This window comes from Microcaecilia unicolor, chromosome 9, assembly GCF_901765095.1.
Source record: "Microcaecilia unicolor chromosome 9, aMicUni1.1, whole genome shotgun sequence".
Taxonomy (NCBI): Eukaryota; Metazoa; Chordata; class Amphibia; order Gymnophiona; family Siphonopidae; genus Microcaecilia; species Microcaecilia unicolor.
Genome location: NC_044039.1, coordinates 28,527,000 through 28,554,505, shown reverse-complemented (window position 1 = coordinate 28,554,505; position 27,506 = coordinate 28,527,000). Strand labels below are relative to the sequence as shown.

General features: G+C 42.7%; 1 protein-coding gene across 1 annotated transcript in view; it reads right to left on the bottom strand.

Moving 5' to 3' along the window:
• Nucleotides 1–27,506, bottom strand: part of LOC115477859 (putative tetratricopeptide repeat protein 41) — a 72,795-nt gene that overhangs the window by 43,871 nt on the left and 1,418 nt on the right. Inside the window, exons 2-5 of the mRNA XM_030214970.1 lie at nucleotides 19,796–20,771; nucleotides 12,223–12,415; nucleotides 9,901–10,115; nucleotides 439–602 (exon numbers count right to left, since the gene is read on the bottom strand). Coding sequence (XP_030070830.1) covers nucleotides 439–602; nucleotides 9,901–10,115; nucleotides 12,223–12,415; nucleotides 19,796–20,606 — 1,383 coding nt within the window. The 5' untranslated portion in view covers nucleotides 20,607–20,771. The remainder of the gene's footprint in view (nucleotides 1–438; nucleotides 603–9,900; nucleotides 10,116–12,222; nucleotides 12,416–19,795; nucleotides 20,772–27,506) is intronic.

Here is a 27,506-nt window from a genome sequence, read left to right as displayed (position 1 = left end):
TATTATCTGGAAGTGGATTTAATTCAAGGAGTAAGGAAAGGTTGCTTTTAAAATTTCATTCTATGAAGTATGTGAGGTGTAAATTGATCTGGGAACATTCAATTATTTTTCAATACGTTAAAAATTGGAATAATATTCCGATTCAGTTACGCAGTAGTTCATCCTATACTTTATTTAGAAAAGGTCTTAAAACTTATTTGTTTTCAAGGCAAAGGTAGGGTTAAATTTTAATGCAGAATGTAATCATATTTCTAGTTTGTTAGATAGTAATGATATTGTATTAGAAAGTTTTGGGGTTTTTGTTTTTTTACTTTTTTTGATTTATAAATCCTTCTTGTATGAGAAGGTCTTACTGATTGTAATCCGCCTAGAAGCTTTGTGTCAAAGTGCAGAATATAAATCTGCTAATACAATACAGTATAATTCTATAAACGTTACCTGCTGGGTTGATTGACCGTGTATTCCTGTCAATTCATCAATCCCGTCTAATACAAGTATACATGGTTTCAACTTGACAGCTGCTAAGAAAGCACCAACAACAAGTGGAAATACCCACATATCTGAAGAGTTTTCACTAAAAGCATCAGCATCATCCAGAGTACCTGTAGCATAAAGACAGTAATATGTAAATGGGAGAAAGCTTTGGATTTTTTTTTTTTTTTTGGAAGTAGATCTAATCCTCTTGCTTTGGTAAAGGTTTTAATGCAATCACGCCCCCAGTGGGGCTGAGCGGCAAAGCATTAACATATAATACAGGCTTTCTGTCTCACCAAAAGGCCAAGAAGGTATAGTCCTTAGCTCATTGCTCAGACCCAAACTGAAATCTTAGAGAAAGGCAAAGGGAATGGGACTTAATATACCACCTTTCTGTGGTTTTTGCAACTACACTCAGGAGCTGCAATGGGAATTGAACTAGTTCCCTGGGATCAAAGTCTGCTGCACTAACTACTACTACTACCACTACTAACATTTGTATAGCGCTACCAGGCGTAGGCAGCGCTGAACATGAGACACACAGAGACAGTCCCTGCTCAAAGAGCTTACAATCTAGGTAAAAAACAGACAGACAAGACATTTACGGGCAAGGGAATTACTACTACTACTACTACTACTACTACTACTACTAAACATACTGGTAAAGAGGAACAGGAGAGAAGAAGGGCAAATGAGTAGGGTTAGGAGCCAAAGGCAGTAGTGAAAAGGTGGGTTTTCAGCATAGATTTAAAAACAGGTAGCGATGGAGCTAGACGTATGGGCTCAGGAAGTCGGTTCCAGGCATAAGATGCCGCAAGACAAAAGGAACGAAATCTGGAGTTAGCAGTGGAGGAGAAGGGGGACGATAAGAGAGATTTGTTCAGAGAGCGGAGTTCACGGGGAGGAATGTAAGGAGAAATGAGAGATGAGAGGTAGTGAGGGGTCATAGAGTGGATGCATTTAAAAGGTCACCAAGAGGAGTTTGAACTGAATACGGAAGCGGACAGGGAGCCAGTAAAGTGACTTGAGGAGTGGGCTAGTGTGGGCATAACGATTCTGGTGGAAAATAAGTCGTGCTGCAGAATTCTGGACAGACTGGAGAGGCCACTCCTCCACTCAGCTAAGACAAGGCTGAGAAAAGGTTCTAGTCTAATGTCAGGGACTGTCCTATATTTCCTTTCAGAAACCTTATCAAATGTTTCTCTGAATAAAAAAAAAAAAAGGAAAAGTAGTTATCTGAGAAAATTGATTGGTATTTAGCTAAGATTGCTTTACCTGCCCACATTTAGGGGTCCTTTTGCTAAGCTGCAGTAAAACATGGCTTTAGCACATCCTTACACTGGTCTTTCCTACACACTAAGGCCTTTTTTTTTTTTTTAGTACAGCCAGAAAATGCTCAATTTTCCCAATTAATGGCCATGTGCTTACCATTAGCATATAACAATCAACAAGAATTTGTGTGTGAGCTCTTACCGCCATTCATTTTGTAGACACTAAGGACTCACTTGCTAATCCTGCACTAATCACTTAGTGCGCGGTAATGTGGCTGCACTAGCTGATTTGTACTGTTACACACTCTGCACCCCTCAGACACGCCCCTTACAAGAAAAATTCAGGAAATTTGTCATGAAACGCCTAGCCACTGCCTTGGGTTTCTGCAGCCACTTAGAGGGTCTATCCCCATCTAATTAGTACCTGGGGGGATCAGGACACAACTGTTCACAGAATCTCAGCAAAGAGATCCTACTCTCCTTTTTTCCTACCTAAAACTGGGGCAAAAGCCAATACATTCTCCTGGGTTATTATAAGGAAGACCAATACTTGCTTTTTAGTATGGGGAGTGGGCTAGTTTTGTATAGCTTCCACCTTAGCTGATTCAGGCTTTAGCTATCCACCTCCCACTCTGTGCCCTAAATATTGTATTTCTGCTATCCCCATCTGACATTTGCTGGGTTTTATAGTCAGGTAGGCACACCTGACCCACTCCAGTACTCCACTCAAATGGATCAGGTGGTCATCCCAAGTCTGACTGTACACAGCAATATCATCAAGATAAGCCCTAGCATGCTCCTGGAGTCCATCTAATAGACGATTCACCAAGGACTGAAATGTACCAGGGGCATTTTTCATTCCAAAAGGCATCACAGTAAATTCATACAGGCCAAATTTATTTATTTATTTGCTGCATTTGTATCCCACATTTTCCCACCTATTTGCAGGCTCAATGTGGCTTACATTATGTCGCAAAGGCGGACATCATTAACAGAATACAAAATATTGTTGCAAATAAGGTACAAAGAAAAACAGGTACATTAGAAGTAATAAGTAAGTAATTCGGAATATGTGAGTAGGGGTAAGACAAGGTATAATGTTCAATAATGATAATGTGGATTAAAGTGTCTTAATTTAGAGCGTTCAATATTGGCTAGTACTGATGTAGATTAGTCAAGACATTATGGAGGATTCTCTTTGTCTCTTTGAACAGGTAGGTTTTTAGTAATTTTCGGAAGGTTGCCAGATCATGCGTTGATTTTATGGTGTTAGGTAGTTTATTCCATAGTTGCGTACAGGTATAAGAGAAGCTAGATGCATGTAAAAATGTGTACTTAAGACCTCTGCAGTTGGGGTAATGGAGGTTCAAAAACGTGCGTGATAAATGTGGGGTAATAAATGTTGATTGCTCTTGAGCAGCAGCTGTTAGGGGAATCTGCCAGTACCCTCGGCTAAGGTCGATTGTAGTCAGGTACTGGGCCCCAGCTAAGTGGTCTAGTAACTTGTCCATCCGGGGCATCCGATAGGCGTCAGATACAGTACATTCATTAAGTCTCCTGTAATCCACACAAAAGTGGGTTGTGCCATCTTTCTTGGAAACAGGAACTACCAGAGAAGCCCAGGAACTATGAGAATGCTTTATAACACCTAGGGCTAGCATCTCATCAGTCTCCTGCTTCATTTGCCTCTCCACCTCAGGAGATATTCGATAGGCACTCTGCTTTAGCAGGTCATGGCCACCTGTGTTTACATTGTGATTAGCCAAATGGGTAAGTCCTGGTTTAATAGAAAACACATCAGCATACTTTTGCAACATTGCTTCTAACTGCTGTCTCTGGGTAGGGATTAATTGCTCTCCCACTACAATCTGTTGTATAGATGGGTGGGATTTTACCACAGGATGCCTCGGTAAGCTCTTAAGCTGCATTAAGTGTGCACCTGTGGTATAGCCATGGATGGCCTTGGGTGTCTGGGCCCCCCAAGGTCTGCTGGGTTGGCTGACAGGGTTCCCCAAGCCTTGCCAGCAGAAGCCTTCCTCCAGCACTGTTCACCGTCATGCAGAATGCCCTGCTTCCCATCCCACCCCCACATGCATGCTTGGTTTTAGTGAAATTGCATAAAGCATTATAAGAACAAGAGCCAACACCTTGCAGAAAATTGTTTAACTTTTTTCTAGCAGAATTATCTAAACTATCTAGATGTAAGTTCACATCTCCCAAAAGAATGCAATTTCTTGTCTCTTGTGAGAATTGAGTTACAAAGTCATATAATAGCTACTTACTGGCAGTCCAATTAACTGGTGGTCTATAAAAAAGGATACACCCTAAGATATCCTCTAGGGAGCAATCTGATATCTCACAAGCTAAGGCTTCTAAAGTGGGATCATTTATGAAAGTATTCAACTTTACGGTAAAAAAAAACTTTATATAAAACAGCAGCTCAACCCCTTCGATGACCTAGGCATGGTTGGTGAATTATCTTATAACTCTAAGGACAAAACTTGAGGAAGATTGGAAAATGTTGGAGCTGTAACCAAGATTTAGTAATAAAAGAAACCAGGTTGGTTTTCTACTATCCAATCGTTACGTAACTGAGTCTTAATTGATCTTTGTTCTATTTCACAACTAATTAAGAAGAAACAAATGCAGCACTCTCTCTAATGTATTGATTTAATCTGTTGAAAGGTTGCATCATAGCTTCATGTTTGTGGTAGATATGGGCCACTGTGAATAGGTTTCAATAAGCCATTTTCATCACAGAACAGGAAGAGCCAAATCTGAGCTTTTGAAAAATCCACATAATGTTTGCAAGTTGTTGTTTGTTTTTTTTTAACTAGCACATCTTTAGCCAAAGATTTAATTTCTTGCAACTTCTTGAAAATAAAAAAAAAAACAATAGAAAAAATAAAACATGCAATCAAAAACTTTGGGACTTCTGCCCAATTCAAATTAACCCCGTTTACTAAGCCTCACTAGCAGCTGCCATGGGCTAATGCCGACACAGCAGCCGCTCGCACAGCTTAGTAAACAGGGGAGTAAGTTCCTTAAAGTAGACATCACACAGCTGTTTTGAGGGGGGGTTACTTGCTTGTACGCTTTTATTGTCAAATATACTTTCCCTTTCCAGAAGTTGCAGGGGATAATATTATCTAAAAGGTGTGCTGTTTCAAAATTGTTCCATCAACATTATATTTCTTTATTCCTCTTTTAACCCCCAAATTAAATCTGGCCCTATGAGCGTTCTATACCAAAATTCTCTATTCCATTGCTTCTCCCTGGATATTTAGGAAAAGGGAGGAGGACATAAAATTTGTCTTCAGAAGCTGATACAGGAAGGAGAAAGGAAGCCTAAGACATATAAGTCACCATGGCATTCACTGAACTAAAGATCAGGCAACTGCTTTTGAGAGCCAAGAGCACATGAAACATTAAGAAAAGGCACTATGTACACCTGAGATACAATCGGATAATAGCAATATTAGCCTTTATTGACTCTAGGGAATCCTTTTCTAAAATGCAGTTCATGGTGCTGGTTTTTTAAATGTCTGTCTACCTTTAGGGGAGAAGTTATAAAGCTGTGTTAGAACCTGAAGTCACATTATTTGCCTCTTAACAGGACTTAAAGGGCTCTAACACAGCTTGCCCTTGCCCTACTACAGTGATATTTAGGTCACTGTAGGTTACATAATAATGAGATGTAAAACATGCATTACATCCTGCTTATACAAAAACATGACCTCTAGAGGTAGTAGGCAGTACAAGACTGGTGCTGACAGGGCAGGAACAACTGGGGGATTAATACCGGCCTAACACCACTGGACCACCAGGACTTTTAGGCCCACCATGATGGTAGAGTGCCCTTTGGAGAGATGGCGGATCTCAGGGAGGAATCAGGCTGCAGCTTTGAGGCCCAATGCTCCCAGGCTGCTGGAATAACGCTGTTTGTAAGCTGGCTTGCAAGCAGTGCTATTCATTTACTATGGTAGTCAGCAACATGCAGAACAGCTATACTGGTAAATCAAGGAGCAGTAAAGGCTCACCTTTTGCCACACCTTGACAGCTCCTTTCTCCATTAATCTCCACTTTTGCTTTTATCATGAAATTAGAGACAGAACTAATAAACAGCATTTTATATTTCTATTATCTGATCAAGGTTTAATTGTAGCTTGCAATTTTTAAAATACTTTTCATGATACAGTACTAAAGCAATCTTTTACTTTGCATAGATTTTTAATTTCTCCTCCCCCCCCCCCCCCCCCCCCGAATCCCAACATGTGTTTTCTGTAGACAGCAGGAATAAATCAAGAATATAAATGGGTGATATACAGGCTTATTTTCGAATGTGATCGCCAGCGATCTTCCGACATAAATCGGGAGATGGCCGGTGATCTCTGAAAAGCGGCGAAATCAGTATAATCGAAAGCGGCTTTTTTGACACCATAGCCGCTTTCCTGTCACCGCACCAGCAAAAGTTCAAGGGGGCGTGTCGGCGGCATAGCGAAGGCGGGACATAGGTGGGCATGGGCATGGCTACCAGATGGCCGGCTTTCGTGGATAATGGAAAAAAAAAAGCGGCGTTAATCAGTATTTCACCAGGTTTACTTGGTCCTTTTATTTTCACGACCAAGCCTCAAAAAGGTGCCCCAACTGACCAGATGACCACTGGAGGGAATGGGGGATGACCTCCCCTTACTCCCCAGTGGTCACCAACCCCCACCCATGCTAAAAAAAATAAAAATAAAAACCTTTTTTGCCAGCCTTTAAGCCATCCTCAAATGTCATACCCAGCTCCCTGACAGCAGTATGCAGATCCCTGGAACAGTTTTTAATGGGTGCAGTGCACTTCAGGCAGGCAGACCCAGGCCCATCCCCCCCTACCTGTTATACTTGTAGTGGTAAATGTTGAGCTCTCCAAACCCCCCCCCCCCCCCAAAACCCACTGTACCCACTGTGCCCCCTTCACCCATAAGGGCTATGGTAGTGGTGTACAGTTGTGGGGAGTGGGTTTTGGGGGGATTTGGGGGGCTCAGCACCCAAGGTAAGGGAACTATGCACCTGGGAGGTATTTGAATATTTTTTAAACATTTTTAGAAGTGCCCCCTAGGGTGCCCGGTTGCTGTCCTGGCCTGTCAGGGGGACCAGTGCACTACAAATGCTGGCTCCTCCCATGACCAAATGCCTTGGATTTCGCTGGATTTGAGATGGCCGGCATTTTTTTCCATTATCGCTGAAAAACAAAACAGGCGATCTCAAACCTGGCGAACTCTGGCATTTGGCCGCGCTAAACCGTATTATTGAAAAAAAAGATGGCCGGCCATTTTTTCGATAATATGGTTCCGGCCAGCTGTTGCGCCGCCGCCAAAATAGATCGCCGGCGACATTCGATTATGCCCCTCATAATCACACACCTCACTAGTATGGAACAACTCTATCTGAGCTGAGACCTAGAGATGTGCATTCATCTGAAATGCATGAGGAATGACCTATGTCATTTTTAGGCCAGAATGACAGGAAGAATATATTTAGGGGCTCATTCTCAAAGCACTTACTTACAAAATTCCATAGGTTATTATGGAGCTCTTTTTCTAAAGAGAAAAACATCTAAAAAGTGTCATAAAGCAGCATTTTCTCTCCAAACTGTCCAAATTGGTATTTTTGAAACACATTTTCCAGACATTTGCCCACTGGAGGAATAAAGGAATGACCTCCCCTTACTTCTCCAGTAGTCACTGACACCCTTCCACTCCCTCAAAGATGTAAAAGAAACAGTACACATCAGCCTCTATGACAGCCTCAGATGTTACAGACAGTCCTATTAGTGCAGCAAGCAGGTCCCTAGAGTAGCCTAGTGGTTGGTTCAGTGCACTGTGGAGGAGGGGACCCAGTCTAACTGTTACACTTGTGGTGGGATGTGTCAGCCCTCCAAAACCCACCAAGAACCTACTGTACCCATATATAGGTGACACCTGCAGCCATAAGGGCTATTGTAGTGGTGTATAGTTGGGTACAGTAGGTTTTTGGTGGGTTTTGGAAGACTTGCTAAACAAAATAAGGGAGCAACAGTGAGATGTGTACCTGGAAGTTTTTAGGTGAAGTCCACTGCAGTGCCCCTAAGGTGTCTCACTGCTCTGCTGGGATGTCTGTGTGGCCAGTCTACTAAGAATGTTGGCTCCTCCTACATCCCAATGGCTTGATTTTGTTCATTTTTCACTTGGATTTTTTTTTTTAAGAAAATGGTCCACAAAGATAAACACATGGAGCACAAAACCATCTAGCAAGTGGCCATTTAAAATAATTTTTAAAAGATGTTTTGCTGTTTCGAAAACGTCTCTATTTGCAATTCGGATTCTGGACGTTTTGAGCAAAATGTCCAAAGTCGGACTTTGACGTTATATCGAAAATGTCCCTCTATGTAACCTTGTAAGTCTAAGTGCTTTGAAAATATGCCTCAATTTGTGGGGTGTTTTTTTCCTGTGTTGTACTAAAAATATTTAGCTTCTCAATTTTTGTTATAATTTTTCAAAAATTGCTCACTGCCCTCCCTCAGCCCAGAGATGCCCAGGCCAACCCAACTGCTGCTCGGAAAACATCATGATTTGCACATCTGATTCTTTGGCTCAGAGGAAACCTTGAGTACAAAGGGGAACAGGAAAGTAACCTCTACAAAGAAACCAAAGAGTAGTGGATAAACCACCAACTTCCACATGGGGAGTGTCATCAAAAGTGTTCTTTATTAAGGCACCAGAAGATACCCGACATGGGGCCATATTTCAGCGGAAACATCCCCCTGCCTCAGGGGTCAAATGCAACGGAACTGGCCACAGCGTGTTTGAACACAGCTGCAGCTTTGCTTATCCTTAACTCTGCTCGATTTAGAGCCATTTTATCAAGACACACTGAGGCATATTTTCAAAGCACTTTGGGAGGCTAAGTTCCATAGGTTTCTATGGAACTTTGGGAGGCTAAGTGCTTTGAAAATGAGCCTCTCTGTGTAACACCTTCCAGTTTCAAGTACTATTGTATTTGACCCCTGAGGCAGGCAGATGTTTCCACAGAAACACGGCCCCGTGTTGGGTCTCTTCTGATGCCTTAATAAAGCACATTTAACGACAACCCTCGTGTGGAAGTCAGTGGTTTATCCTCTACTCCTTTGGTTTCTTAGAGGGAACCTTGTTCAGGGGCATGAAATCCTTGGTTCAAGGGTACAACTTCTAGATGCCATGGTGACCTAGCACCTGGGATTTGTTAAGCTCTGCTCTAAACATAAGTAGTATTACACTACAAAATATGATTTTTTTTAAATTAAACAATCAGATCTATAGGCCCTTTTTACTAAACTGTGGTAAAAAATGTACAGTTATTGCATGGTAATAGCCTAGCAGAGACATAGATCGGTAGGCAGCATTATCTGCTGTGGTAACAGTTAACATGGTAAGTTATCGTGCATTAAGTACAGTCCATGCCCACAATCCATCCAGTTCTAACCCCTTAGCACAGCATACAATTAACATGCATATTAGTGCACACCATCATGCTACTGTAGTAAGTTACCACGCTCGTGCAGTAACAGCACATACTAATTAGCCTGTAAACTGCTTCACACTTTAGTAAAAGGGCCCCCATATGACCATCACATAGCAACTGAGTACACATGCAACATAGAGAGAGAGAGAGAGAGACCATAAATAAGTTATAGGGTGGGTAACATTCAAAGCCACTTCCACAGGTAAGCAGTTCTTTATTTGTTGAATTTGGCGTTTATAAATTTTCCTGCCCTACAAGCAAAATAAAATTACATGTGTATAGCCTCTATGCAGTTAATTTTATCCACTGAACAGGCATTCCCAAGGACGTGTTTGGAGTAGGCTTTGCACTTATACACGTACTTTTGAAGGTACAAAAGCAGATGTGCTTTTTAACCCAAAACATTTTGTGCACTAAGTAGCAGGTGGAAATGTGTGAACACAATTTTCCTGGGGTAATTCTCAAAAGCTACATCCCTATCTCAAGAATAGATTCAGCCTCAGACTAGATTATTCCAAGGTTTCATCACGGACTACCAAAATGTTCTCCTAGATTTTAATGTTAATTTCTCTTTGATTAGTATCAAACTATGCCCTAAGTCTTTAAAAAATTAAATGTTATATACATTTACCAAAATATTCACACCGGAGCTGTATAATACAGTGCCTCATGAAAGACATGATGTCATCACCACAACCGCTGCTTCCAACATAGTATGGAAGTATTACGGTGGTCGGATGCTTCTGCTTAAAGGCTTTCACCCACACGGCAATCAGGGATGACTTCCCACAACCACGGTCTCCACACAGCAACAGGACTGACTTGTTTGCAGCTATCTTCTTTGAACTAAAAAGAAATTGTAATAAAGTACTCTAATAATCATATCAATTCTGGAGAATACAGCATTCTCTCAAATGATACATTTCATTTGATGAACCTAAGCAATATCCACGAAAACTTTACAAAATGTCAAGCTGAGTCAAAACAATGGTTTCACAAACTTCAGCATCCTACCTCAAACGGTGGCCAGTCTAGGTCACTTCTAGTATCTTTGATGCCAACTTATTTACATCCTGTCACTACTCCCTTCAACCTTGAATCAGTTATCTTTGCTATCCCTATCCTGCCCCTTGTACTTCTCTGGACTAATTCTTCTCTACAACTATTTTAATTGTCAACTGTGTTCAGTCTTTGTCTATGGTGTTCCTACTAGCTTTATTCCAGCGTGAATCAATTTGCTGCTGTTCCAAAAGGCCAGAATGGCTGCCACAACCTTGGAAGGGAGCTGAAAGGTGCCGGAGTGAGGGGGCTGCACTCCTGCCCCCAAAGACCACCATGGATACAGGTAGGTCCGAGGAGGGGAGGGTCTGGCAGAAGAGGAGCAGATGAAGAGAAACTGAAAGTCATGATGAAATGAAAAGAAATATGTGGAAAAAATGAACACTGCTGCTGCTGCAGCAAACAGAACTAGGCAGAGTTGTGAAACTGAGTGTGGAGTTCTGGTACTGTAACAGCAAAAACAAACAACTGCCGGTTTCCCTGATGGGAATAGAGGAGGGCTGCAACTGCTGGAAACTGCAGATAAACCAATACCTTAGAAACAGAACAGAAAATCACACACAGTTGCAATGTAATCCATTCTTTTTATTCTGAAACTTTATTTCTCTGGAGGAGGGCTCCGTGCATGCTGGTTCCATCTGATGATGTTACCAGCAAGTGTGCCTGCATTGCCCTGCTTGTCTATGGAGAATTTCTATTACAAATATGCAACTTTGTTTTCCCTATTGGTATTGACTTGCTCCGGGTCACACATTAAACCTGGCTAATATGTCACTCTGACCTAGCATTTGGAGGAATGCATAAGGCGAAATTCTGCTCAACTCTCTATGAAAATCATATTTTACCTAAAGTTTGAGTTTCAGAGCTTGGCTTCTTATTCAGCTTCCCATGAATGTGCAGGTTCGTAAAATCCACCACTTATATGTATAAGTAACAAAATCATGTGCTATACATATATGTAGCACTACTTACACATACAAATCTCCTAAATAACTTCAGTTCTGTATGGTACCAAATCAAGGGCAGTGGAACACCTTTTTGGTTGGAGGAACCAAACAAATCAATTTCTGGCCTCATTCCCAGGTTCTCTAGTTGCTAATGGTGCATTGAAAAAAATATTTATTGGACCACGGCCCATCCTGTTCAGCTGTCTATGCACCAAATGTACGTGCTTCCAGCTTGGTGGCATTATCCTCCAAATTCTATAAATGGTGCCTTAAGTTGTGTGCGATAATTTGGCCACACAAATTGCATGCACAACTTAATTAACAAGCCAATCCGCACCAATAATTGGTACTTAACAACCAATTTGCGGAACTAATTTGCTTAAATTAGAATTTACGTGCACCACGTTCTAGGTATATTCTATAACATGGTGCACATAAATTCTAATGCGTACAGTTGAAAACGGGGCATGGAATGGATGAGTTTTGGGTGTACTATGCGCAATATTATGGAATGCATCCAATCTGCGCCTAAGTTAGATGCAGGTATTTAGGTCTGGTTTTAGGTGGCCTAAATGGGTGTGCCTAAATTTTAGTCACAAGAATGGCACATGCGCATATTCTATAAAGTACATCTATTAGGCGTAGTTTACAGAATCGCGCTAAGCGCATGGTTTTACGGTGCTGATTTTTCAGGCGCCATTTATAGAATTTGTCCCTATATGCATTTTATAAAATACTAGATGTTCATCAAGCTTTTCTAACAAACTAGTATTGTTTTGAACACATAGATCTAAACATTTTCCAACCTATATGTCCTAACGAGTTACTCTCGATATTATCAAACATAACTTAATTTTACCCATCTTGTGATGGACTGTACTGTCAGCCACATTTACATTTTTTTTTAATTCATAGGAGATTCCTAACTGTAAAACCATATTATTTACCTGGATACAGAAGTATGGAAGGCATTCACTGTCTGAATTTCTGACAAATAATCATTTTCATTTTTAATATTACCCATGACAAATATATCCAAGAGTTCAAATATTTTCTTTGATTCTTTTGAGGGTACAAATACTTTACGAAGATTCTCAGCAAAAGCTTCATGGTAAGCATGTTGAAGGTTGTGTTCATGACCTGTAAAGCATACAAGAACTCTTGAGATCATCTTCTTAAGAAGTACACTCACAAAGTTTTGCAAGAAGACTTGGAACAGTAGCAAAGATCGTCATAGATAACACAATTTTAAAAGGCATTTCGGCAGGTAAAATGTCACCTTTATTTGATATATCACTAAGCCAATAACAGATCTAAGCGGTTCACAATAAAAATTCAGGAAGAAGAGATTGGAGAACAGAAAATCACAATAATCAGATAATAACAATAATAATATGAAGAAGAAGAAATAACAGTAGGTAAAGCAATAAAGGGGTTCTTTTACAAAGGAGCACTAAAATAAGCACAAGCTGGTTCCGGCCAAAGGGGGAGTTTCAAGATGGCGGACGCAGCTTGAGAGCGTTCGTCGAGTCTCCCTGGACCTTTCTCCTTTTTCTGATTTAAAACAAGATTTCTTCATTTAAAATGCCCCATACTAAAAGGAAAGGGGTGGTCAAGAGCTTACCACCCGCAGCGACGACCACTCGATCGGTCCAGTCGACCCTCAACGCTTTCGCCACAAGCACGCCACGGGTGATAGAGGTGAGGAGCTCCGCTGTGGAAGGGATCGGAGGAGCGACAACTTCCCTGGAACAGGATACCATCACTCTATCCTCACCGGATATTTCCCCACCTCCGTGTCCCGCGAACTACCGAGACGCGGTGGAATCTCCAACAACGTCCGAGGTTGACGTTGAGGATTATTCGGCGGTTGGTACTGCGGAGGCAGCGAGCGGAAGAGTTTTTCAACAACAAGAGCAGGAAGCTCGCACGGAGGTAACCCTCGAGGCCATATGGGCAATGTTAAAAACTTTGAATCAAACAGTTCTAAAGGCTGCAGCTAATACAGCTTCTCTAGTGACTAAAGTAGATTCTTTGCAAGACTCTCTCGAAAAAATAAAACAAGATACTATTAAACAGAATGATATTTTTCAACAAGAGATTTCCTCTATAAAAAATACAACTGTCTCCTTGATAAAGGATAAAACCTTTATTCATAGTAAAATAAATCAGCTGGAGAATTATAATAGGAGACTTAACCTGAGAGTATTAAACTTCCCAAAAATGGTTGAACTGAGTGGTTTAGAATTATTTAAGAAATATCTTACTGCGGTTCTTAATTGTTCCCCCCGAGATGATTCCTCCTATAAATAAAATATATTACCTTCCAATTCCACAGAAGAAAATGGAGGAACAAGAGAAAATCAGAAGAGCAGGGAATGCAAGAGGATGGATTACAAAATTTAACAGCTTTTCTTGAAAACTCACTGCCTGAAATTTATACTCGTTCAACTCTGCTAGTTTCTCTGGTCTTTGAGCAAGACCTCAATTCAATTATGAAACTATACTTCAAAAATGCTCAAAAAACTTTTTTGGGATCTCGTTTGTGGATCTACCCAGATGTCACTAGATTCACTCAGGAAAAAAGAAGAGAGTTTCTACTATTGAGAGATGAAGTTAAAGCTTTGGGAGCTAGCTTTTTGCTAGCCTATCCATGTAAATGTCTAATCAAATACTTGGATAATAAGTATATTTTTTATGAACCTAACAATTGAAAAGCTTTGTTGGATCAAAGAAGATTGTCAAATGACCTCTTGGATTAAGGGAAATAATGAAGTATTGACTACCTGTGGGGCGGTCTAGGTCCTATTGCCTAAATAAGATAAATAATTTGTTTTTGTTCTCCTCAATTTCTTTGACTCCCCCTTAAAGTGTTGGTGGTCTAAGATAGGAAAATATTGTTTCTTTTGATATGAGAAATATTATTGTAATTCCTTTTGTTTAATATCTTATTTCCGAGTTTTCTTTAACAAGTGTATCTTGTAATTATTTGTGAAATTATAAATAAATAAATAAATTAAAAAATAAAATAAGCACAAGCTAAACATTAGAATCGCCCATATATTTCTATGGGCATTGTTAGCGTTTGGCATGCCCTAGAACCGCTAGCGCACCTTAGTAAAAGGACCCCTAAGTAAAGATTGAACTAGGCAGTACATATGCCTGGAGGCCACAAAGCAGATAAAGACCAGCAGGCAACCAAAAGATTAATCAGGAAAAGCCTGGCTATTCAGAGCTGACCTAGATTTCTTATGTGAAGTCTCTAAGCAGATATCCAGGGGCAAGCTGATCCAAAGGGCAAGGGCTAACAGGCTAAAGTAAGAACTCCCAGTGCAGTCTAAACGAATCTTGGAATAAGGTGGTATAACTAGAAGATCATGATGTGAGGAATAAAGGGAGCAAGTGAGTCAGTTCAGCAGAAGTAGACTGAACTGGAGGAGTAGCCTAGTGGTTAGGGTGGTGGACTTTGGTCCTGGGGAACTGAGGAACTGAGTTCAATTCCCACTTCAGGCACAGGCAGCTCCTTGTGACTCTGGGCAAGTCACTTAACCCTCCATTGCCCCATGTAAGCCGCATTGAGCCTGTCATGAGTGGGAAAGCGGGGGGGTACAAATGTAACAACAAAAAAAAAGACTATCTGGAACAGAAACCCTGATGAGTAATGACAAGGATTTTTTAAAAGAATTTTAAAAAATTGGAAGCCAGTGCTCTTTGGCTAAGAGAGGAGTCACATGATCATATTTCCTAGGTCCAAAAAAAGTAGTTTGACTGAATTATTCTGAATCAGCTGAAGCCTTCTGATGGGGGAGATTTTCAACCCTGATGCAATGAAATGCAGTAATCTAAGCGTGATGTCACCATGAAATGGACAGGGTGCAAGGTTCCACAGTCAAAGAGCAAACAAATGTTAAGCAATTGTTTCAGAAAAAAAGAAGGATTCCTTCACGAAATTAAAGATGTGTAAAATAAATCAAAAGTCAGATACCTATCTAAAGTGATCCCCATAACCTTAACAAGATTCTGGAATGGAATCTGAACACCATTTACAAACAGTGGATAAAAGACGGGAGAGGATTCACACCAGGATAACATAACTGTGCCAGATTTGGAGGGATTCAACCTAAGACCACTGCTTCAAAGCCAGCTTGCAAGTTTCTCTAGATGTAACTTAGCAGTTAGCACGTTAGACGCTACGCACCAAGTTAACTGTTAGTTTAGCATGTTTATAAAACTACTAGTAAAAAAGGCCCGTTTCTGACACAAATGAAACGGGCGCTAGCAAGGTTTTCCTCGGAGTGTGTATGTTTGGGAGAGTGTATGTGAGAGTGACTGTTTGAGAGTCAGAGTGAAAGTGTGAGTCCAATCCATGCTCCTCTGTCACCTGGCCCCTCCATTCATCCCTATCCAGCAATTCCCCTCTCTCCCTGAGGCCTGCCCTGCAATCCATATGCATCCATGGCCATCTGTCCCCTCCATTCATCCCTATCCAGCAATTCCCCTCTCCCTGAGTCCTGCCCTTCCAATCCATGCCCATCCATGCTCCTTTGTCACCTGGCCCCTCCATTCATCCCTATCCAGCAATTCCCCTCACCCTGAGGCCTGCCCTGCAATCCATATCCATCCATGCCCATCTGTCCCCTCCATTCATCCCTATCCAGCAATTCCCCTCTCTCCCTGAGTCCTGCCCTCCCAATCCATGCTCCTCTGTCCCCTGCCCCCTCCATTCATCCCTTTCCAGCAATTGCCCTCTCTCCCTGAGCCCTGCCCTCCCAAAATCCATGGCCATCCATGCTCCTCTGTCCCCTGCCGCCTCCATTCATCCTTTTCCAGCAAGTCCCCTCTCTCCCTTCCATGACCCCCCCTCGCATCCATGCTCCTCTCTCTCCCATGTCCCAGCCTGGCCCGCCCTCTTCTCCCCCCCCCCCCCCCTTCGCATCCATGCTGTCGTTTCTCCCCTGCCCTCCCGCTCCCATTGTTGTACTTTACTGGCCACCCTCTTCTCTCCCCCCAACATGCGTGTTTTTTTTGTTTTTCTTGTTTTTAAATTTACCTCCGTGGCGGTTCCGGCAGCGAAGCGTCAGGGAAGGAGGCGGTGCTCCCGACGTCTAGGTTTCCCTTTGCTGTGTTCCGCCTTCTTTTGACGTCATCCTTGACGTCAGAAGAAGGCGGAACACAGCGAAGGGAAGGCTAGACGTCGAGAGCGCCGCCTCCTTCCCTGACGCTTCGCTGCCGAGCGATGCGATTGGTTGAGTGTCATTGCTCCGCCCTCGACGTCATCACGTTTGACGCGTAGGCGGGGCAGACACAATGCGATCTCACCCCCTTCACTTTTAGAATGTTGGCTAAGAGAGGCTTCATTAGAACGTTGGAGGTGCGTTTTATATAGAGAGATGTAAGCCACATTGAGCCTGCAAATAGGTGGGATAATGTGGGATACAAATGCAATAAAATAAATTATGCTGTTAGGACACATTTAAAGCAATGTTAAACGGCACATTAATTTTGGTCCCCCTTTTTTTTCCTTTTACTTTCATGAATTGTTTTAATGGCATACAGTAAAAAAAATATGTGTTAGTGCTTATATCTACTTTTACTGCTTTGTTTGGCTGTACCATTATTAGCAGAATCATCATTTTACTAGTATATATAATTTATATATAATTTAATAAAAAGGTCTTGTTTAATGTAACAAATTTTTGAATATATTAAGGGACCTGTTTGCTAAAGCATAGTAATACTTTGCATTTACTTCGTATGGTAAGTGTAAAGCCTGTAAAGTATCTGTTGGGAGTGTGCCAAGCATTTTCCCATTAATTACCACAGATGGCAGACACGTACTGCTCAGGAGATAATACAATAAGTGTAACCATACTCCCTGTCAATATATTCACTGTAGCACCGTGTGTTAGAGACACCAGTTCTCCTAAGCAGCATCTCTAACTATCCCCTCCACTCCATGATCAACATCACTCAGTCCTCCAATTCCCCCCCCCCCCCCACCACCACCAATTAGCATCAACATAACCAGGTCCTCCAACTCCCCCCTACTATTAGCATCAACATCACCAAATCCCCCAATGCTCCTGACCCTCCCCCCCACTTTGACGTCCCCAAACACTTCTGCCATGTGGCAGCTTTGAATACAGGTGGCAATTCTGAACCTGGGTAGAAGTGTCAGAGGTTGCTACTGTCCCAAAATTACACCATCAAGGAAAGCCTCAATAAGTGTCAGGTCCCTCTTGAGAAGGGAGACTTAATGTAATTATTGATTTATTTATTTTAAAAATGTATATATACCACCTACAGCCTAGGTGGTTTCTATATGAACATACAAAATAAAACATACTTAAAACAAAATACAAATAAACAGAGAATCTCATTAAAACCACTCTTCAGTACATAACTACTCAAAACAGCAAGACATCATCATATCCTCATAAAACAAATTTTAAAAAGCCATCACAAAAAGTTGTATCTTCAAAAGTTTTTTTAAACTGTGAAATATTAGCACAGAGATGGAGTTGGCCAGTAAGTGCATTTCATAACAGAATCCCCAACACAACAAAGGCAGATGCTCCTGAAATCCAGAGAAAGCTGCACAGCATTAGAATACCAAGTCTGATGAGCATTCGTTAGTACCTTAGGAGAAGGATCCTGAAGATTGGGTGATGTTGATGTTAATAGGGGTGGGGATCAGAGGATTAGGATATGTTGCTGATCAGGAGGGTGGTAGGGTGGGCAAGGATGTTATGCAGGGATCAGGTGTCTGTTCAGGGTATTCAGGCTGCACAAAATGCATGCTGATAGTGAAAGGTAATAATGTACCATGCTCTACCTCTACGTGCAATGCATGCCCATTTTCTATACAGCTCCCATTCCACAAAATGCTAAGTAGTTAGTGTGGGATTTTTACTGCATTGGCCAACTTCCTATAAAAAAGGTCCAAAGTGAATTATAGTACAGAAAACAATTACTGGAGAGACAGAACATAATTACAAAATATGAAAACAATAGTTGGAAAAACAAAACCAAAAGCTGGAATATATAAATCTAATATCAACTAAACCCATAACCATAAAACAAAAAAAAAAAAAAACAACAGAAAACCTAAAATTAAAGTAGAAATTAACCAACATAGTTAATTCTTCACTTCCCCACCGTTAAGTCCTTACATTATAAAAGAATAATGGATACTACTTTTAATTATCAAGCATCTTAGTCTGGAAAAATCTCTCCAGAGAGCTTAGATCAGTGCTTCTCAACCCAGTCCTAAGGGCATACCCAGTCAGTCAGGTTTACAGACTATCCACAATGAGTGTGTATGAGACAAATTTGCATGCACTGTCTCCTTGGTATACTAATCTATCTCTTGCGTATTCATTGTGGATATCCTGAAAACCTGACTAGCTGGGAGTACCCCAAGGACTGAGTTGAGAAGCAATGGCTTAGATTATTAAAATCCTATGCGGCTTTTCATTAAAAAAAAAAAAAAAAAATTATTTATTACATTTTTAGGTTAGTTCTTCTAGGTGCAGAATGTAATAAAAGATGTGTAAGATATTCAGGTCCTGAACCTTCAAGAATTTTATATACCAGGCACTTCAATTTAAACATAGGGCTAGGTTTACTAAGCAGCGCTATGGGCGCATTAGCGTTTTTAACGCACGTAAATGGTGTATGCATGTTAAACGCTAGCACACCCAGAGAAATGTATAGGTGCGTTAGCGTTTAACATGCCTTAAGTTTACTGGCACGTTAAAAACGCTAACGCACCTTAGTAAACATACCCCATAATGAGGTAAATTCTCTAAATGGTGCCAAAAGACTGGTGAAGAAAAAAACCCAAAACACTTAACGCTATTCTATAAACAGCGTTCAAAGTTAGGAATCAGGATCCACTACTGCTTTTAGGCGCAACCATTTACACCAAGTGAACCCTGGTGTAAATCCTCATGCCTAAATTAGGTGTGGAACTTCCTTTATTCTATAAAAACGTGCATAAATTGCAGGAATACCCCAATCCACCCATGACCCTCCCATGGCTGTGCCCCCTTTTTTGATCCGCGAGTAAATTTACACACACATAGATTTTAATTAATGCCAATTAGCACCAATAATTGATTGCTAGGGCCCAATTATAAGCATTAATTGGCTTGTTAATCAATTAAATTGTGCATGCAAATTGGGAACGCATGCAATTTAAAGCACCATTTCTAGAATCCAGGGGAATTTGTGCTTGTATCAGCAGCTAGCGCAGTTTAATCAGTAATGGTGTAGCTCTGCCACATTTGTGTGATTTAAAATCACCTTAGCAGCCGTATTTTGCATTAGCTTCAATTTAGCCCTTGATGTGGCTGAGATTCCCGAGTATAGTACATTACAGTAGTCCAGGAGAGGCAGAACTAAATGCCTGAACTACCATATGTTCTGTATCCTCATTTGCAGCATCATAGAAATGGCAAAATAAAAATACATTACAAGAAACAAAATTATGTTACAAACATTAGTGTGATAACCAACCAATATTGTCAGGCTCTGAATAGGCAGGATACATTTTGTTAATAATAGCAGACCAATCTTTTAAAATTAAATCTCCAAGTTCTTGTAGATCTTTGAAAAATCTCACAGACAGTCCCCTGTTAATGATCCTGACTTTAAGCCTCCTTATCTTCATTTCCTCATAGTCACTCTCGCTTGTAAAATTAGAGAGGATCCTTTCTCTTTCTTTCTCTCCAACTTTTTCAAGTTTACGGCCAATGTAGCTGTAATCTCGGAAATAAAAGTAATGAAACTCTGTATCTTTCCGTAAAGTAGCTTGGATTATCTCTAGTTCTGTTGTGCTGCAGTTTTGGTTCTCTTCATGAAGGACCCATGGGTAACCATTATTTGCTGCAACATAAAGATTCTGTTCCATTTTAGATAAACCTTGGGTGCTAGATGAATCAGCAAACAAAAGCTTTGAGTTCTCAGGGCGAAACTCTCCATACGTATGACCCAGCATGCATATAAAGAAAGGTGAAGAAATACTGATGTAATCAAGACAAAGCTTTAGCTGCTGAGAACTAAGGTTGGCCTGTATCTCATGAAGGCTGGAAATAGTATAATCTGGTTGCTCCTCAGCAGTCTTTCTCAGGTCAACAGCTTTGAAATATGTTCCTCTTGTTCGGCAGAGTTGGTTAAGCTTGGGGAAAATGTTATGGGTCAAATAATCTTTTTCTTCTTGGAAATCCTTCGTTGTAGAACAGATATAAGGTTGGATGGATGGCCAGTCAGTGAAATAGAACTCTTGCTCTTCTTCTATTTTGTGGTTTGAATTCTGTAGATCAGACATTCTAACACCTTTGATGTTCTACACAAAAGGATATGAAATGAAATTATGTACTGCTTAGTTTTCAAGGCTGCACATTTCTCTAAAGTATGTAGTTGGCCTTCTACATTTTGATAGTAGTAAACATCAAATGTTTCCAACTTAATTTCTTCTCCATCTTAGCTGTACCTAAAATGAAAGTGGAGAAATAAATGAAGTTGAAGATGCAAGCACTAGTTTTCACAAAGACCACTCAGACGAGAGATGGGTGGGGAGAATATGTTGCACATGTGTTGGTCATCTTTTTTTTCATTATGGGTCGAGGACGCCCATGTGTTAGGCATGCCCAAGTCCCGCCTTCGCTACGCCTCCAACATGCCCCCGGGAACTTTGGTCGACCCCACAACGGACAGCAGTTGGGGATGCCCAAAAATCAGCTTTCGATTATGCCGATTTGGGCAACCCTGTGAGGATGCCCATCTTGCAATTTGAGTCGAAAGATGGGCGTCCTCTTTCGAAAATAAGCCTGATAGTAAAACCCAAGTTAGCTGTTTCAAATTAGGTACTAATTGGCAAAATATCACATGCAATAAAGACCCAGACTACCTAATAATAATAATTCTCATTATTAACTGAATAAAAATCAGTTCATTACAATAGCTTTTAAACAATTAAAACGAATTGTTTGTTTGTTTGTTTGTTTGTTTGTATGCATACATAAACAAGGTATATTTTTTTAATAGCATGTTAGCCGTCTGCAGATGTAGGAATAATAGAACACTTCTGGGAACTGATTCTTTGAGTTCACTCATGGCAACATACAGTCCTTTTAAGTTATCAAGTCAGCCTCAGTGGAGCAATTTGTATGTAAAAATAATTTCTCTAGAGCTTTGGACATAAACAGATTCTATTTCAACACCAGACATACATGCTTTCTAATTAAAGACAGAGCTTTAATCCATATCAATTAAAACTTCGTGTGTATCTCACTTTTATAATTTTCAGAATCATGACTATTCATGGTACAGTACTGAGAACCTTGCATCAATAATGGCAGAAGTGGGCTCCCTCCTGCATAGCTGCTAAGTTTCCCATTCCAGGAGGGAGAATTTTTGGCTGGTTCTGGTTTTAAAAATGTACATCCCAAAGTAGTGTAGTATTTGTAGTCCATTGCAATCAGTGCTGCAGGTCTCATAATGAACCAGGATGAGATTGGGAGAAATCCAGGACTGCCCCCAAATTCTGGGCTGTACATGTACCCTAAATGAGTCAGTAAAGCCTGGGTGGTGGGGAGGCATTAACAAGATGTGGCAATCAGGAAGGAACTTTCTTGCACTGGGAGTGGAATAGCCCAAGGATTAAAAGGTTTTAGAAACAGGTGTGGGACCAGGCGGTGGGTTAAGAAACAGATGCAGTTGTCAGTGTGGTTTGTCTCCTGGACATCATACATGATTTAGAGCTCAGTTGTGTGGAATTGGTGTTTGTGCTGGGAAACGGTGAAATTAGGCCTTACCTGCTAGTTTTCTTACCTCTAGACCAGCCAAGACGCTTGGGTTATGCATGCCTACCAGCAGAGGGAGACTAAGAACACTTAACTTTGAACACTGTATATGTAACCTGTGCAGAACCCCAACCAGCCAGTATACCGATAACCAAGCAGAGAAATAAATGAATAAAGAAATAACCTCATAGTACCCTGTACCTGGAACCCCCAAACATAACCATGCATTTGCAGACCAAGCACAACCAGCACCCTGATCTGCACCAGTCTACCACCAGAAACTATCATTAGTATCTACTAGGCCAGTATTGTAAATATATGTACTAGTGAAACAGCCACAGCAAAACTCAGGCTCAAAAACCCGAAACAAACCCCATTCCGAAACACAGGGCAGGCTCTTGACTGGTCTGGAGGGTCTAGAGGAAAGAAAATTAGCAGGTAAGGCCTAATTTCACCTTCCTCGGCAACCCTCCAGACTGGTCAAGATGCTTGGAAAGTATCAAAGCAGAAGTCAAAATTGCTGCCCCCAAACTAGAATACTCTTTCGCCTGTACCTCAAGCCTATAATGCTTTACAAAGGAATGCAAAGAGGACCATACCGCTGCCCTACAAATGTCCTGCGGAGGAATCAAACTGCTTTCAGCCCAGGAGGAAGCCCCCCTCCCCCCGAGTGGAATGTGCTTTGAGAATAGACGACACATCACGAACCTTGAGCAAATAGGCTGAAGCAATCGCCTCCTTCAACCATCTGGCTATCATCGCCTTGGAAGCAGTCGCTCCCTTCTTAGCCCCGCCATACAAAACAATCTGTTTGAGGCCCAAAAATCTTGCATCCTCCTCAGATAATGACGCAAGACTCGTCTGACATCCAACTTCATCAGACGATGTTGCGTCAAATTCCCTGCTCTATCTCCCAAAACCGGCAAGGAGATCACCTGATTCACATGAAAATCAGAAACAACATTGGGCAAAAAGGACAGAACCAGCTTCAGCGAAACCTTCTCCTTGGAAAAGAACAAAAAGGGAGCTCTACAGGACAAAGCCTGCAAACTCTGAAATCCTTTGCACTGAGGAAACGGCCACCCAAAACACCGCCTTCAGGATAAGATCCTTACAGGTGCTCACCTCCAACAGTTCAAAAGGAGCGCCCACTAGAACCTCCAAAAAGAGATTCAAGTCCCACGGAAGGACCAACAGACGTGGCGGCAGCCAAAGAAGCATTACCCCATGCAAAAAACGGACCACATCTCGAAAAGAAGCTAAGGACATCCCCTGAACCTTCTACAGGAAACAAGCCAAAGCTGCAACCTGCACCTTCATGGAAGACAGCGCTAGACCCCTGTCCAAACCACCCTGTAAAAACTCCAAAATCTCTGCGAGAAAAGCCCGCAGTGGCTGATAAGAACAATCCTGAAACTAACTCTTAAAAATCCACCACATGCGCACATAAGCCAATGAAGTGGACCACTTGCAGGACTGCAACATAGTATCAATTACTTGGGAAGAAAAACCTTTTCCTCTACCGGCTCCTCTGAAGAGCCAAGCCGTAAGTGAGAACGAAGATGGGTTGGGCATCACAATAGGACCCTGATGAAACAGGTCTATCTCCCCTAATGGTAACAGCTTCTGCACCCCCAGACATACTAGGTCTCCGAACCATGGATGACATGGCCAATTTGAAACAACCAGGATCACTGGGCCCGAATGCTGCTCAATTCGTTGAACCATCTGATCCACCAATGGCCACAGGAGAAACACATAAAGCAAACACCTGAGGAGGCCACAGAAGAACCAACGCATCGATCCCTTCGGACCGAGGATCACTCCTTTGACTGAAATAACGTGGCACCTAAGCATTGTCGGCCGATGCCATGAGATCCATCAAAGGCAGAACCCATTCAACACAATGCGGTCAAAGATCGAGTGACAAAGAGGCCACTCTCCAGGATCCAGTATGTGCGTGTTCAAAAGGTCTGCACTCACATTTTCCATGCCGGCCGTGTGCCCTGCAGACAGATCCTGAAGGTAAACTTCCACCCAGCCGCCTCCTCTGCAACCACCCAGCTCTTTGTGTCCCCTTGCCGATTGACATAGGCCATGGCTGTTGCGTTGTCAGAGAGAACCCTTACAGGTCTGCCGACAAGCATCGACCAGAAGGACTCCAGAGCTAACCAGATCACTCACATTTCCAACTGAATGATGGACTATTGAGCCTCCTCTATCGACCATCGACTCTGAGCTACCTGGTCAAAATAATGAGCCCCCCAACCCACCAGACTGGCATGCATGGAGAGAACTATCCACTCCGGAAGTTCCAGAGGCATCCCCTTCTCTAGATTTGGTGTGTGAAGCCACCACTGCAGACTGTGGCAGGGGATTCCCAACACTGGAAACTGCTCCTCCAAGTCCTGTGTCTGCGGGGACCAGCGAGCCAGAAGAGCAAGCTGCAACAGCCTCATGTGCGCCCTGGCCTATGGGACCACTTCTATCATTGCCACCATCAGACATAGCACCTGAAGGTAAGACCAGGCTGCTGGACCTTTCTCCGACAGAAGCTGCTGAATCTGTCCCTGCAGTCTGACAATCTGAGTAGGAGGCAGAAACACATGCAAAATGTCAAAACGAACCCCAAGATACTCCAGGAACTGCGACAGGATCAGATGACTCTTGGCCAGATTCACCACATGCACGGTTGCTGCCTCACTTTCCAACCGAGACTTCACCCAAATCAACCAATCGTCGCGATAAGGGTGAACCAAGATGCCCTGCTTCTGAAGAGCGGCAGCCACAACCACCATGACCTTGAAAAAGTCCACGGCGCCATCACAAGACTGAACGGCAGAGCTCAGAATTGAAAATGCCTCCCTAAGAAACCAAAGCAAAGAAAACATTGATGAGCCACTCAAATGGGAACGTGCAATAAGCCTCCGTCAAATCCAAGGAAGTGAAGAACCCCCCTCGCTGAACCGCAACAATGACTGATCACAACGTTTCCATTCAAAAGGAGGGAACTTTCAGAGCCCCACTGATCTTCTTGAGGTCTAAAATGGGCCGAAAGGAGCCCTCTTTCTTAGGCACCACAAAATAAATGGAGTAACAGCTGGTCCTCTGTTCCCGTTGGGGCACGGGCACTACTGCCCCCAGACAGATCACATGAAGAAGAGTATTGCGAACCATCCCTGCCTTGAGCCAAGAGCAGCACTGAGATTCGAGAAATAAATTGAGAAGTGGGCTGTCGAACTCCAGCGCATATCCGTATCCTACTACCGCGAGAACCCACTGATCTGACGTGATTTGGGTCCACCTCTGGTAAAATTGCCTCAACCGAGCACCCACTTGCACCAGAGGTTGGTACCCCACACCCTCATTGAGAGATGCGGGTTGAAACAGAACCCCCCTCCCAAGGTAGAATAGCACACTCAACGCCCCCTTGAAAGGACTGAGTCCACTGAAAAAAAATGACATCTGGAAGCTCTGCCAGACCTGCCTGGCCTGTAACGCTGAGCCTCCCAAAAACGACCATGCTTCGATGCTCCCCCAGTTACCTGATTTGGGTCGAACCTCCGGAAGCCAAGGAACCTTAGCTTCCCCAAGACCGTGCACCAACTTATCCAATTCCTCTCCAAACAGCATGGAACTCTTAAAGGGAAGTGAACATAACTTGGACTTAGAGGCCGCGTCTGCAGCATAACCAAAGCTCAATGGATAGAAACTACCAGAGCCATGTTCTTTGCTGACGCTCGAAGCAAATCATAAAGGGCATCAGCCAAGAAGGAAGAGCCCATCTCTAACTTGGCCAACTCCTGCACCAAAACAGACCTGTCCAAAACCGGATCATCCAGAAGTTTCTCCGCCCAGCGAAAACAAGCTCGAACCACTAAGACCCCCCACATGGATGCTTGAAACGCTAGAGCCAATATATCAAAACTATGCATAAGGAAAGATTCTAACTTTCTATCCTGGGGATAACGGATTTTGTGCATCATGACATCAATATTTACCTATGAACAAGTGGACTAAGCTAAAAGTTACCGCCATGACCACAGCGTCCACAGTGGGTGGCTTTAGGGAATCTCTATTCTCCTGAGGGAGAGGATAAAGCCTAGCCATTGCCTGAGTCACATTGCCTGAGGGGAATCAGGAGAAGTCCACTCTTGTAGCACCATCTCTCTATGATCCTTGTTCATGGGAAAGGACCGCGGAGGACGCCGAAACACCTTGACCAGAAGGTCTACCTGCTTAGAATCCCCCGTGGGGGTCTTTGCAGGTTCAAACTTAAGAGTAGAAGAAACCTGGACTATTAATTCTGTCAGTTCATCCCTGTGAAAAATCCTGACCACCGAGGTGTCCTCCCCCAGCAGTAACAAATCCTTCTCCTGAGCCGAATCCAATGGATCCTCCTCCCCGAGATCAGTAAGAGCTTCCTCTGAACTTGGGAGAGAATGATCCTCCAGATCCTCAGCCTAGTCCAGGCGAGGTCTCTTTGCCATCACCGGACCTGCCCCCCCCCCCCCTCCGGTCGGCCTTGACTTGCAGGCCTAATAAAGAGTCCAAACAAACTCAGGAGGGAACGCCATCCCTCCTGAACTCTCACCGATCAAGGCAGAACCTGGTAAAAATCTCCCTGTAATAACTAAGGCAGCTCTGCAGTGCGGGAAAAATCCAAAATGACGGCAGTTCCACTTCCCGCCGAAAACAGGACCACTGCTGCTGAACCCGCCTCAGGGTAATCTCTGCCCTACACATTCCTGCTGCAGGAATCTCAGCGGTCAATTCGGGAGGTGCTGCCGATAGAGGCTTCGGTTCTTCATAGAGCCTGCACTCTGCTCCCGGCGCTTCAACCCCCCCTGACGCACACACGAGCAGAAGCAGAGCAGCTTCACTGCACACATCACTGTGATAGCAGAGAGGGAAGGAAAGACGGACCCGGTGCTAAGACAAGCAAAAAAAACAAACTTCTTCTAAGAAAACACAGCAATACCCTGCTCTCCCGGACAGCAACATAACCTTTATTAATTTATTTATTTGAGCCCCATTGCTGAAGGCTGATTTGGCACTCAAGACTCCTGCCCGAACACAGCAACCGAGGCATAAAGCTGTCCACTCTGGGGAGCAGAGCAGGGGGCGGGACCCGGCCACCCAGGTGTAACACCCTAAGGGGTAAAAAACGGGGCCCCATCAGACCCACACCCCTGAAGCACAACTAGGTACCACGCACAGGGTTACTCTTTCTTTCTTTTTTTTAAACTCCAAAAGAAGAACCCAAAGGAAAAAATCCAGACACAGAGAGACCCCCTAGGGCCTACCAGACCAGTCAGGCTGCACATCTACCCTCTGCAGGAGACCGAGATACTGGCTGGTTGGGGTTCTACATAGGTTACATATATGGTGTTCAAAGTTAAGTGTTCTCAGTGTCCCTCTGC